The following is a 15077-nucleotide window of genomic DNA, read 5'->3' as shown; positions in this document are numbered from 1 at the left end:
TCACTGCTCCTAAGTCTGTCTCTTACCCAATGACTACCCCTTTTCCTGGGGTTCTGTGGCAAGAAAAGGCCAAGGGAAAATCCCTCACCAGTGCCCCTTGGTACATAGCATTCTACAATGGCTGAAAGGCTGGCCCATGGCTGCCCCATCCCTTGCCCGGGTCCTTCCTTAGAAGCGAACCCACGGCAGACCACAAACTGCTCTCCTATGTGTATCTACTTTGGACACAAAAGACTATTTCTTCATTGTAGTACAAAATGGAGGACTTGATTAAGGTGTGAAATAATTGCTTCATGAGAGAGTTTGCCCTGAAAATGTCTCAGCATTTCTGAAGCAGGCTGCATGCTTTACTTGTCTTTGTACCACATGCTAATCTCACGAACGGCCCTGTTCTGCCAGTGGGAGGACAAATAGCTGTTCTTTGCTCTTCTGTCCAGGGAAAGCTCCCCCATTCTCTGGGCACTGTTGCCATAGCAACCAAAACATAGTTCTTCAAAATGGGGAAGGAATATCTTGGGCACTTGGTAACTTAGAGTGATAATATAATAAGTAGGCCTCAATTATTATAGATGCTGATACCTAGTTATTATTAGTCATAAATGTAATTGAAATTCCTAGGTGAATTTTACTATCTTTTGGGGAGTGGGTAGGAAAGGATCAGTGAATAGGCTCTAATCTTCACTCCAGTTGCACAGATTCCTCTGTATGCATCAGACATGTCAGGCAAGGTCAGACCCGTGGGCCATGCAACAGCAAACTCAGCTTTTGCCAGTATTTAATTTTAGAAGAGACAATGACATCACAGTTATGTTCCTTCAACCCCCTCAAAGGACTGAAGGTACAGCACCAAACAGAGGGATCTATCAGGAATCTGTTATACAGCTGTTCATATATACAAACTTTTCTGTAAGAAATTTTTATTTTCAATGTTTATCAGCTTTTAGAGTCAAAATCTCTTTAAAGGAACTTAAAGGGCCATAGCATTTCAGTATGGCATCCTAAATGGAAATCTACTGATATATTATTATGTATATGATATTTAACTGTTTTCTTATTATTTCTTATATTTATGAACAATGAGAATTTACCGAATTTTGTTAGAATTTGTGGAGGTGGCTTCTAAAGGTCAAGGACACAAAATAAATTACTCCTTTTTTTCTGGTTCCAAAACACCCATTCAGTTGTAATTGGTCTTCAATGCAGCATAAAATATTTAAAAATATTATTGGAGGGAAATGGAAAGTGATATGACCATTGTTGAAAGCAGTTAATGGTTCCTCAAAAAAATCTTAATATAGAGTTACCATATGACTGAGTCACTATATAAAAGGCTCTGCCCAGTTCTGGGAAGAATGGCCGGGAGAATAAAGCCAGATAGAAATACTTTTACCCCAAGAACGTTCCATTGTCATTTCTCAATCTCACTGAGTCTATAGTGAACTTGCCCAGGGCTGAAATCCTCAGGCAAGACAACTAGTGATAACTAGAATCAGTTCTGGGGTTAAAGGCAGCATCCCACCAGCAGACCCCAGTTCCTGACCTATGTATATTGACATCTGGTCTGCCCTACCCCAAGTCACCAACATACATTGAAAAGCCTGTCAAATTTTGTAACAAATATAACATTAAAATCTAATTGCTATTTTATAAACACCAGTTGCTGTACAAACACATTTCACCTGAATACAAATACATTTATTAAATAGTCCAACAGTGAGTTGACCCAGTACTTGTAAAAGTGTCTCTGATACACAGGGTTCTTCTTGGAATGTGAGTTCATTATAACTTCAAAAGCAAAACAGCATGAGTGTGGACACGTTGCTGGAGCACTTGGTGTGTTCTCAGCAAACGGTAGGCTGGGTGACTAATATTTGCTAACTTGGGATTCTGTTTGCCTTCAGTTCAGTCCTTCTTAAGATTTGAGAGTTTCTCTTCAGATACAGCTTGTTGAGTGTTTTTATCATAAAAGATTTTGTCAAATGCTTTTTTTCTGCATCTGTTGAGATGATTGTGTGGTTTTTGTGAAAACTGAAAGTTTGAGTTAAACTGGCTCCAACTAAGGGGAAATGTGACTTTTTGGGAAACATAGAGTTGACAAGATTCGGCAATGATACCTGAATGGGAGGCACCAGTACTGGCAACAGCAAAAATTAACTGATGCAACTATTTTGTTACCTCAGGGCTCATGGGACGTGAGAAGCACCTAAGTTGTGCTAAGGATACAGAGTTTCTTGCCTTGGATCTATGTCTTTCACTGAACTGCATATAGAAAGTTCCTAGAAATTTGGGGGCCAGGCAGAATCTTCTCCCAGTTTCATCACTCATTCTCCCTGCTGTTCCTCTGAGTTTCTCTCAGCATCAGAAAGCCTTTGGCCCTGCTAGTGGCCAGAATTTCCTTGACTTCAAGTCCCCTGTCCTCTCTCACTCTACCTCATAGGAGCTCTAGGTTCAGACCAAGCTATTGAAAATTAGAAGACTTTCTTCTCTCTTAACAAAGTCAAGTTTATTATTTCACTATGGACTTGATCTAATAATCTAGTTTGAAGCTCCAAGCTCAGCAAGGACTTCTTGGTGTGCACCGCCCCCCAACCCCCACCCCGTGCCAACCCAGGACTCCACAGTGATGGCAAATGATTTACTAGGTGGGAAATGTAAAGCATCATGATTTCCAAGCAAGTAAGATTACCACTCCTCTCAAAACGATCATTCTCTAGTCTCTTGATTAATGGAAAGTTGGTTAATTGGTACCCAGCTCCCCTGCCTGAATATGCTAGGATTAAATTCTGGCAACTGTTACAGTCCAACAAACCCCCAATCCTTTCTGATATCAGTAAGATACTTTGGTTGTACTTGCAAACCCTGGTGCAGAGGTTCTCATCCTTGGCTGCACTTTGGAGTCTCCCTGGAAGCTTTAAAGAAACACCAATGCCTGGGACTCACACTGAAAGGCTCTGCTTTAATTGGTTTGGGTGTGGCCTGGTCTTTTTTTTATCTTTCTTTTTCTAAGAACTTCCCCAGGCAATTATAATGTGCAGCCAAAGTAGAGATCTCTGTACTAGCTCTCAACTAAGAAACCACTAACCTGGGTCTAGAAGTCACATACCAAATTGCAGATCCTCAAGTGAACATTAGCATAACTAATTATTACTGCTATTCAAATATTGTTAGCAGTTTGGGTGTTAATTTTTTTTATCAGAAAGACTTCTTTTAATGTGGATTTTTTTTTTCGGGCTTGCTGCATTTTCAGTTATCATCTTAATACTTTCATAGCATCAACTTGTATGCAATAGTAACATACAACTCACCTAAGAGACATTTTCATTGGAGCAGAATTTCCTGCATTAGGGCAGTGTGGACACATTGGGCTCATCTGGTGCAGTCGTCCTCTGATGTGGCTGCCCAGCAGAATCACCTGGGGAGCTTTAGACGTCCCAGAGCCTAGGCCTCCCCCAGACCCATGACCTCAGACTTGGAGCTTTAGCATCACCATACTGAAACTCCCCAGGTGATTCCCGTGTGCCCCCAAGTTTGAGTCAGCCTAGAGCAGGGGCTCTCAGGCCTTCATGTGATACACATTCTCTGTAGATTTGTTAATATGCAGCTTCTGATTCAGTGGGCCTGGAGTGGGGCCCAGACTCTGCATTTCTAAGCTCCCACGGGGTGATGGTAGGTGCTCCCTTGAGAAATAGGAGATTCTCACATGAGAGCAGATAAGAGACCAGTGGTGTTGGTCTGTAGCAATACCTCACTTAAGTGGCAAGGACCTAGAGAGCTAAACAATAAATATATATGCGCTTGGGCCCTGTTACCTGTGAATTTAATTTGATTGCATTGGGTGGAGTCTCGAATTTGACAATTCTAAAATTTGCCCGGTGATGGTTATGTTGAATCCAGGTGAAAATCTCTGCAGCATTAGGGACTAGCTATACCTCTAGTTATAAAAATGGTAAACGGCATCAGGTAGAAAAGGAAAGGGAAAAGACCAAAATAAGACCAGGAGAGGCTCCTCTCCAGCCAGAAGAACCCCGGACCTGCAGAGGGATATCTTATCTTTAAAAAAAGTCCTATGTAGAAAGAACTCACCATAAGGCTACCACATTTTTTTCAACTCATCTTAAGCCCCTGTTTTGCATATTGTTTGAATACATTTACATGTTGACTATCAAGAGGCCCTAACTCCAAATATGTAAGATAAAATCAAATAAGCTAGATCTGTCACCTACTGCAATTGTATTCCTACGCAGTAGTCAGTGCTGAACACAACTCAAGTAGGGAACAGATTTTGAAGCAGCCGGAGATGGGGGAAGGAGAGGACGTACCAGCAGTACAGGGAGGAGGGAGGCTTGGGGAAGCCACGATGGGCTCCTGACACCTGCCCAGTGACAGTCCCTTCCTGGACCACACAGTTCTCACACAACCTGAAGCCCAAACCCATGCTATACCTTTCTTCTTTTTATTACTCCAAACAGTTTTGTGCCCTTGCTGTCTTTTCCCCTCCAGCTTCATTATGACCAGGACATTAGCCTTTCTGAGCTGTTTGCTGACCATTCTTGGGGTGTTCTTCCCTGAATCCCTTTATGTCGCCTCCCCAGAGCGCTTAGCACAGTGTTGGTCAGGGCTGCTGCGTACACTTGTGCAGGAGGTGCCCTGATTGGGGCATCTACTGAGGGGCACCCACCAAAGCATGCTGCTTCAGGAGCAGGAGGCACCCTTTTGCCCTTCCACCTGCTGAAAGGTGCAGGGGATCACCTTTTTCTAATTTGCACAAAGGGACCTGCCATGTGTGCTAATGGAGGCCCAGTGCACAACACTCAGTGGGTACTTGCTAAGTGCTCACTGAATGAATGAATGGATGAATGAATGAATGAATGAGTGAATGAATGAAGGGACAAAGTGGAGGCAGTGAGGATAAGAGGCTTCCATAGTCATCTGGATAAAGGTTAATGAGGCTCAAAACTAGGACATGAACTGTATTTTTGGAAAAGGAAGGGATAAGCATAGGAAAATAACAACAGGTCATGAGTTGGATTAAAGGTTTCAGGATGGCAAAGGACAGGGAATAAAAATGACCTACCTGTATCATCACTAAAACTTGACTCTTCCGCAAGAAGAATAGGACACTGGTTGTAGATCAGTCCTGCATACCCGCTTCTGGAGACCTGGCCTTGGTTAGATAACAGAGTAACAGGAATTGTATACCTGTGTGGAAGTTCCTGGGCTGAACAGTGTTGTGCAGGGTAAAACTGCCCTCCCTCAGAGAGCTTATGGTCTAGTTGAGACGCAAGGCTGTGCTAACCACTGGCACACAAGGGTGACCAGTGCCGGATAATCACAGCAGCTGTATGTTCCTCCTGCTTCACTGCCCATGATGAGCTCTACCCGGTATGAGGCAGCTATTACGTTGCTTCTCACTGAAGGGGAAATTGACACTTAGAAGGTTGGTGGCGTGCTTCTCATCTCTTCTTCTGATTGCCATCTTAGTATTGGGTTAAGCCATTTAAAATTACCATTTTTTGTAGGTCAAAAATGATCAGTTATCATTTTCATGTAGTTCATCCTAATACTTTCAATTATATTATTTTGCCAGTGAGGACCTTTTGAATGGTTTTATCAATTTGTTTTAAGCCAATTATAAAAGGAATTTTTTTTAAAACAAGAAATGATGCTCTTGCTGGTAAATGTGCAAAATAGGAAAGAAGTATGCAGAAGCAGAAAATCTTAATCCCAAATTCTGTGTTCAGAGGCATCCCAGATAATGTTTTGATGTTTTTCCTTCCAGATACTGCTCACAAAGTTGAGATGCTGCTACATGTATGTTAGATCCTTTGTTAAAAATAACAGTCTTCACATAACATTAAATATTTTTATAAACATAGTTTTTATCAATAGTATATTGAATTCAGATGCCATAATTATCCTACTGTTGGACCTAAAGATTTGCAACTTCTTTATATTATATATAGCTAGTCTTATTTATTTATTTTTATTAAGGTATCATTGATATACAGTCTTGTGAAGGTTTCACATGAGCAACATTATGGTTACTACATTCCCCCCTATTATCAAGTCCCCACCACATACCCCATCACAGTCACTGTCCATCAGCATAGTAAGATGCTACAGAGTCACTACTTGTCTTCTCTGTGCTATACTGCCTTCCCCGTGCCCCACCACCACATTACCTGTACTGATCATAATGCCCCCTAATCTCCTTCTCCCTCCCTTCCCACCTACCCTCCCCACCCTCTTTAAGCCCTTTGGTAACCACTAGTCCCTTCTTGGAGTCTGTGAATCTGCTGCTGTTTTGTTCCTTCGGTTTTTGCTTTGTTGTTATATTCCCCAAAGGAGTGAAATCATCGGTACTTGTCTTTCTCTGCCTGGCTTATTTCACTGAGCATAATACCCTCTAGCTCCATCGACATTGTTGCAAATGGTAGGATTTGTTTTCTTCTTATGGCTGAATAATATTCTATTGTGTATATGTACCACATATTCTTTATCCATTCATCTACAGATGGACACTTACGTTGCTTCCATGTTTTGGCTACTGTAAATAGTGCTGTGATAAACATAGGGGTGCATATGTCTTTTTGAATCTGTGATCTTATTTGCATTGGGTAAATTCCTAGGAGTGGAATTCCTGGATCAAATGTTTCTATGTTTAGTTTTTTGAGGAACTTCCAGATTGCTTTCCACAATGGTTGAACTAATTTACATTCCCACCAACAGTGTAGGAGGGTTCCCCTTTTTCCACGTCCTCATATCTAGTCTTATTTTTTATTATTTTCTTAAGATAGATTCCTGTCTGTTAGGTCTGTATAACAGAATACCACAGACTGAGTAGCTTATAAATAAATTTATTTCTCACACTTCTCAAGGTTGGGAAGTCCAAGATCAAGGCTCTAGCAAATTCAGTATCTGATGAAGAGTCGCTTCCTGGTTCATACACAGCAGTCTTTTTGCTGCGTCCTGATGTGGCATAAGGGAGAAAGGTGCTCTCTGGAGTCTTTTCTAGAAGGATTTGCCCTTATAACTTAATCATCTCCCAAAGACCCCACCTCTAGATACCATCACATTGGGATTAGGTTTCAACATAAGAATTTTGGGGGAACACATTCAGCCTATAGCAATTCCTAAAAGGAATTGTGTCAATTTACTTGAAATTACTGGATCAACAAGTGTTGGTGAGGATGTGGAGAAAAGGGAACCCTTGTATACTGTTGGTGGGAATGTAAATGGGTGCAGCCACTGTGGAAAGCAATGTGGGGGTTCCTCAAGCTAAAAATAGAAATGCCATATGACCCAGTAATCTACTTCAGAAGAAAAAAGAGTCCCTGATTTGAAAAGATATGTGTACCCCTATGTTTATCACCATATTATTTACAGTAGCCAAGTTATGGAAGCAACCTAAGTGTCCATGAATGGATAAAGATGTGGTACATATACACAGTGGAATATTAATCAGCCATTAAAAAAATAAATCCTGCCATTTGTGACAACATGGATAGACCTAGAGGATATTATGCTCAGTGAAATAAGCCAGGCAGAGAAAGATAAATACCATACAATTTCACTTATTTGTATAATCTAAAAACAAAACAAGACGAAATGAACAAAATAGCAGTAGACTGATTGACACTGAGAAGTGACTGTGGTTGCCATGGGGGAGGGGCTGGGGTAGGTAGATGGGAAGGGTGAGGGGAATAAAAGTACACAAAATTCTCAATCATAATATAGATGTTAGAGAATCATCTTCCTATGTTGACAGATAGTAAGTACACTCATGGCAGTGAAGATTTAATAACATGGGTAACTCTTAAACCATTGTATTGTATACTTGAAACCAGTATAAGATTGTATATCAGTGATACTTCAGTAAAAAAGGAAACTGCTGGATCAAAAGTTAGGAACCTTTTTAGGTCCCTTAGTAATTGTGGTATCACTTGTCTTTTCAGAAAGCTTATGCCACCTTGATTAACTTTAGCCTTCACAGCAGAACCGATCTTTTTTTTTTTAATTTTTTAATTTTGTTATCATTAATCTACAACTACATGAAGAACTATGTTTACTAGGCTCCCCCCTTCACCAAGTCCCCCCCACATACCCCTTCACAGTCACTAGAACCTATCTTTTGCTAGTTCTGATTTGTTATGAGTGATAAATGCTGTAAGAGTTTAACAAAGAGAGAGTTTAAAGGTGAATGGTTAAGAAAGGCTTGTGGGGGTCAAGTTGGACCTTGAACTATCTTGGAGGATCCATAAAGTTCAAACAAACTGAGAAGAAGGACTTTCCCATTAGAAGCACAGCAGAAGCAAAGGTACTGTGGAAACAATGAATATAGCCTGTTGTGGAGGTAGTCATAATCTAATTTTCCTAGGATGGATAGTTACTGCATGGAAATAGTGTGATATAAATTGAGAGAGAGAATATCATCTGAGACTGAACTTAAATCTGTAGGTATTTGTCGCGACCCTTCAAGGACCGAAGCAACACGCCCAAGGTCTTGATTCTTCTTTAGGCTTTATTGTCTAATCTCTCCCGGCAGTTACAGCAGTTGTCGGGCAGCTCTTCTCCCTCCCGGCGGACTCCCTTATATTCAGTCACCCAACCAATCCGGGACAGTATCATGCGTGACCTTTAAGCGGATAGGTGTCACGCACCACTCTAAGCGGGCAGCACGAGCTGTGCACGGGTACGGAAGTCTGCTGGGCCAATCCCCAACAGGGAAGAGGGGAAAGGGTGGTGAGCAGGAAGCAGGCGCCATCTTTAGGGCATTGTCCAGCTAGAGTGGGGCTCAGCCTTGGCCGTAGGCCGGGCCCCCACTGGTATTGAGGAGCTGTTGACAAATTTTGAGCAGGAGAAGATATCAGCAAAACAGTGTTTTTATGATTGTAGAAGACTATTTGGGAAACCAAAAGCATCTTTAAGAGTTGCAGATTTTTTTAAAATGGTCAATGATAATTTTTTTTAATGTTTTAATTTTTTCTTCATATAAACATGCTAGGAACTATTTACTCTAGTTCTTAGCATATGATGGTGATATGACTTACCATGCTACAAATGACCTTTTCAGACCTGTTTTAGTGGCTCAGGCTTGAGATTCAAGTAGTGCAGCTCAGACACCCCAGTGGCTGGATCCAGATTGAATGGTCAGAAGCTATTTCATATGGAGGAAGTCAGTTTTCATTAAATGAAGGTCATATGCCACTTGGATAGGGATTTCCAAACATTCAAGCTGTCAGGTGAGGTGAGAGGTATACAAAGGACCCACTGAAGCTCTTTCCACTAGAGTTGTTATCATCCTCTTTGTATTCACATAAGTGGTTACAACAAATCCTAATGAGAAGTGATGTTGAGGCCAAGCATTTCCTGGTAAATAAAAATATCATCTCTTTCCACTGCATTTTCACCATCTTCAAGGAAATGTGTATGTTGGAAGTTCTCGTTTCCAGTGTGAATTTAAGTAAACTGCAGTGTTGCTCTTCCATCATTGCCTTTTCTCCTTAGGATCATAAGCCAGAAATTTCCAATCAATGCAAAATGATGCAGATATTTCAGGCATTCTCCATTTAGCTGACCATAATATATTTCATATTAAATAAAATATCTTGTAAGACATGTACATTTTTTAAATCCAACAGTAGCTCACCATACTTCACATAACATGATGCTTATATTGTAGAAAAGTAAGACTCAGATTCGAGTCTTAGAATTTATTAAAGTTGGCAAGAAGGAATGAGGAGCCCACACAAAGTTCATAAGCCACCAAAGAGATAGTGATTTTTCTTGAGATAAATTGTCACAGAGTATACTAACCATGACAAAATGTTACAACTGTGCAAAATATTTGATGACATTAACTTAGGACAACTACCAAAGAGAGCTTTCATGAAGAATACATCTGACATATTTTTTAAAAGGATGATACTATTTACTCAGGGGAGAGTAAAACATTAGGGTATTTCCAGCTTACTGGGGCTCTAACCTTTCCTAACTGGGATCTTCAGGACATATGGCTCTGTCTGTAATGGGTAGGGTTGGCTTCGTGGATATTCAACCTGCACAGTTGCACATGGCCCTATGCCTAGAAGGGTCTGGTACTTGGTTTGATGTTCTTCTGTTATCATCTTGAAATGCCTGACAGTTTTTTTTTAACTGAGGTATCATTGATATACAGCTTATGAAGGTTTCACATGAACAGCATTGGGGTTTCAACATTCACCCATATTATCAAGTACCCCCCAACACACCCCATTGCAATCACTCCATCAGGGTAGTAAGATGCTATGGAGTCATTACTTGTCTTTTCCGTGCTGTACTTCCTTCCCCATGACCTATCTATATTCTGTGTGCTAATTGTATTGCCCCTTAATCCCCTTCTCTCTCCCTCCTGTCCCACCCTCCCCAGCCCCACCCCTCATCCTTGGTAACCACTAGTCCCTTCTTGGAGTCTGTGAGTCTGCTGCTGTTTTGTTTCTTCAGTTTTGCTTCATCATTATACTCCACAAATGAGGGAAATCATTTGGTACTGATCTTTCTCCTCCTGACTTATTTCACTGAGCATAATACCCTCTAGCTCCATCCATGTTGTTGCAAATGGTGAAATGCCTAATAAATTTTAAACAAGGGTCTCTGCATTCATTTTACAGTGAAATTGTGTATGGTTCTGATTTCAACTTCCTTTACCATATATTATGGTAAAGGTAAAATACCATGTATTATGGCCTAAAACATGATTATCACAGGGCCAAACTATGGACCAACGGGCGAGGTCTATGGTGAGCCAAAAAAGTTTCTGGCCAATTCCTCTTATTTCCACAGGAGGCCAAACTGCATACCAGAGGAACAGGAAGGAGAGAGAGTGTAGAAGCAGGCAGGGGCTACTGACAGCTGGAGTTTCTCCGTTAAGAATAATAGCAGTTGCTACCACTTCTACACCCACCACCACATCAAGCCAGTATCTGACAGGCTCTAACTAATATGTGATATGCGTTATTCCCTTTAACATAATCCTCTCAACAACCTGCAAAATGAGTATTATTTTTATAGATGAAGAATCTAAAGTTTCCAGGAATTAAGTTGCCCACAATTATAGAGCTAGCAATGGTCTTTTCCCACTCATTATCCTTTGTAGTTATTTAGGAAGTGGCCAACCTTCCTTGTCTGTTGTTAAAATTGAACTTGAATTGCTTATTTGCCTACTTAAAAAGACTCATTGGCAGGGGTAGGGCCATAGACTAATGCTTACAGAGATTGTTTTCTGTTTTCACTTACGTGTAATTGTAGATAGCGTGTAGGACCTTTTGAATATAAATTTTTTTCCTTTTTCTCCATGGTTTCTGTCTGGACAACATACTAGTACTGGAAGTGTTTTTCCAGGAAGAAATAGGTACACGCTCCTTCCTTTCTCAGAAGATCATGTCAGTAGTGCAATATATTTTTTAGACCTCCACCAAAGTTACATTTTGTTTTTTGGTTATTTCTGTTATTATTGTTTTCCTACTTGTTATATGTGATTGTGTTCTGCCGTGATTGAAATAGATTATCCATGTTTTCTATTTTAATTTTGCATTAAGATTTTTCAAAAATTTATAAATTCTATTGCAGACTAACCACAGTTATATCTCCTGCAGGAAACCATCCCCAGCAGCTGATGTGTCCAGAGCTGGATATAGTTCCTCATCCAGTCACAGGTACATTCCCCGGAGGGCAGTGCTCTATGTACCTGGAAATGACGAAAAGAAAATAAAGAAGATTCCCTCCCTGAATGTGGATTGTGCAGTGCTCGACTGTGAGGATGGTGTGGCTGCGAACAAAAAGGTAATGACATGATTTTGCCTTAGGATGGGAAAAGGAGAAGGAGTGAAACTTGGTGCTCTTTTCATAGCATTGCTCACTATTTGGGAAGATTCTACCATACTTTTGCTGATTACTAATATATTCTTGACCCAATCCTCATACGGGTTTGGAATGTGTGTGTCTCTCTATTCAAGAGAAAAGAAGAATTCAACCAAAATATATTTAAAACCATGACCTTCAGTATATGTGACTGTGTGTAGAGATAAAGAAATAGACACTGAATCCATTTTGGCCATATTTGCTGGTTTGGGTAAATGATTTAATCCTAGAATTGTCATGTGGATTTTCAGACCAATAAGATGCAATTAGGAAATGTATTTCTTCTTTTTACTGCCAGGTATATTGCATAGTAGCCTTATCTCTTCTGGGACAAGTGCCAAAAAAATAAAAGATAGTCCTCTGTGAGTGTCACCAGTTTCCCTACTTAATTTCAGGGAGAATACCCATAGAACTTTAGAGTTGCAGTTTTTGGCTAATTTTCTCATGTCCTGATCAGAATAATGAACCTTAAAATATCCAATTGTAAACAGGTACAAAAGATTCTTATGGGGTGGTGGATAGCAGGTGCTTTTTGTTTCATTTGGTTTGCAACACGTTGTTTTCCGGGTTTTTAGTGAACATGGATTTGTTCAATAATTAGATGAAATATGCAAATATTGTAATAAAAACTTATGTTTGCATAGAACTTTCATTGTTAAATACATGTTTTCATTTGACTTTTATCTATCCAGTCTCTCGACAGGTCATCTGGGAATTAATTATGGGGCTGTGGGGACAGAGAGAGCCGACCACCTAGATTTATGCCTATTTGGATAGTTTCTTGTTCTAAGTGATCTGAAATACCATGGCTCTACTATACAGTCTTCTTGATTAATTGCTTTCCTTGGAGATTCTAGCAAACAAATGTTTGCCTTAATTTTTTTTTTAAAAAAGTTTATTTCCAGCATCTTCCTAATGGTTAAACCAAGACTTCCAAGTATTTGGGAAATGATTAGGATAAGCATGTGAAATCTAAAGTATCTACTCAACATCTTTGGCATGCACCAATGAAAATACAATTAATCTTCTTTCTCCCAGAGATTAAGGTAAATAGGCCCTTTCTTGGAGGGTATGGTGTGATTCCAGTATGTTCCCTTCCAAAAATCATGTAGTGTCCTCTAAGATTAGATACTGAATTGTTATTCCAGTTCTTTGTGTCTCAGGGCAATTCACTTTACTTCTTTGCCTCAATTTCTTATCTAGATGATGGGATGACAAAATCTGCTTTTGTCAGGGACAGGGATTATTACAAGGAAAAATTAAAATGCCTGGGAGTAGCTTGATTTTCTATAGGAAAAAGATTAGATAAATCCTGTAGTAATCATGATTGGAGAGGAATTTATTTTAGCATGTAAAACAGTGAGCCATTAGGTGTCCTGATAAACTTCAAATTATATTTCTTCACAAATTGAGGCTGTCTTACCGAACTCACCTGAGGATGTTTCCTGCTGTCCCGATGAGTTTGAAATATGGTCTGTTCTTGCCTCACATTCCTGACTGTTCATCTGTGTTCTGAAGCTCATCCTTGTACCCAGAGCCCCTACTTAGGAAGAACCGAAGGAGGGGAAGGGGAGAGAAGCATTCATAATGAGCAAACTGCCCACCATCTTGGCATCTGTATCCAGGCAGTGTCTTCATCAGGACCCTCCAGTTCTCTTAATACAGTTAAATTGCTGTTAATTGATAGACACACTGTTTCATGCATGCTGAGCTTGGAGCCAACTAAATTTCTGTTTCTTATCCCCAGAAAGGCCAGGCAAGTACTTGTAAAAAATATCTTTTTTTTTCTAAAATCTCTATCCAGGACTTCATTTTATCTCATGTATTTCATGACATAGCCCTAGCCTGTCAAGGTCTTCTTGGATTTTTGATTGCATCATCCAACATTTACACCATCTGAGAATTTGGCCAGCAAACCATTAACAGGTTTCTGATGGACATGTTGAAGAGAGGTTGGAGCCAAGTGCTGCCCAAGAATGCCACTGGAAACTTCTGTTCAAGTTTATTTAACAAACATCTATATAGTGCTGACTAAGTGCCAGGCATTGTTCTAAAATTTGGTTTGCATAACAACCCAGTGAGGTACTATTCTTGCAGATAAATAACTGAGGCATGAAGAGATTAAGTTCATGAGTCAGTACTGTGAATATATTTATTCAATCACTTCACTTGCCTAAAATCCAATCTTTTTACAGTGATATTACAAGAGATATTTATCTAATGCCATTTCAAACCAGACATATCTTCCTAATCTACCCTTCTAAAAATACCTTCTGCCCCCACACCTCTACCTCTCCAGAAAAATGAGGTTAGGTAGGTGAGACTTGATCTTGAAGAACCCATGTGAGTACCTACCTAGTTGTTATCACCTTCTTTCTGAAGTGCGGGAGATACAAAATGGTAATAGCTACCATTAACTTAATCGTTTTCTGTGTAAGAGATGCTATATTAAATCTTTTATGCATGTTGTTTCATTTGATTCTTACAACGAAGTTTTTAAATAAGTTCAAGGTCACAGTACTATTACATGGCAGAACCAATAATTGAATATCCTAAAATTTTTGCCTAGAATCAGCTTCAAGTTCACCTGTCAGTATATTCCATAATTAACCTTTTTTTCCTTTCTTAGAAAGTTAGTACCCAGGGTTCTCTTTATCTTTTGTCACTTTTGTATTCTCCATGGTTTCTCAAAGATTACTGACAGGAGCTCAGTGTTCATATCTGCAAATTCTTTCAGTGTCCTGGGATTGTAATCCATTTAGACCTAGGTAGGGACTTTAATTCATTTGAAACATCCAGGTAAGTCTGAAACTTATTACATATCTTCTCTTCTCTTTTGTGAAGTCACCTCTTAATCATGTTTCTTGTTTGAATGTTACTCTTGTTGGAGGAAATAGGAACCATTTTTAGTGAGTTTATTTATGAAGAAGAAGTCCATATTAAAACTCTCTCAGATAATCTAGCTATAGTTTTGCTAAACTGGATTATTATTGCCTAATTCAGCTTTTTATGCATTACTAAAACTTAGTCATTTCATTTTCTCTCTCATTTTATCTCTTTTCTTTATTAATAGACTTTTTATTAATGATTGATTCTGTGGAATATGGGCTTGTAATGAAAACAAAAGTCTAGAGTACCTTCCAGCAAGCTCAAACCCTGTCCTGCTAAGCCAATTTGTG

At 39.7% G+C, this 15077-nt stretch overlaps 1 protein-coding gene across 10 annotated transcripts in view; it reads left to right on the top strand.

Moving 5' to 3' along the window:
* The window catches only part of CLYBL (citramalyl-CoA lyase), a 269007-nt gene that overhangs the window by 112256 nt on the left and 141674 nt on the right, over nt 1-15077 (top strand). For all 10 annotated transcript variants that reach the window (XM_073212402.1, XM_037024910.2, XM_037024906.2 and 7 more), the window contains one exon: nt 11634-11820. In XM_073212402.1, coding sequence (XP_073068503.1) covers nt 11634-11820 — 187 coding nt within the window. The remainder of the gene's footprint in view (nt 1-11633; nt 11821-15077) is intronic.

Source organism: Manis javanica, chromosome 9 (assembly GCF_040802235.1).
Source record: "Manis javanica isolate MJ-LG chromosome 9, MJ_LKY, whole genome shotgun sequence".
Lineage (NCBI taxonomy): Eukaryota > Metazoa > Chordata > Mammalia > Pholidota > Manidae > Manis > Manis javanica.
This window is presented reverse-complemented; position numbering and strand designations above follow the sequence as displayed.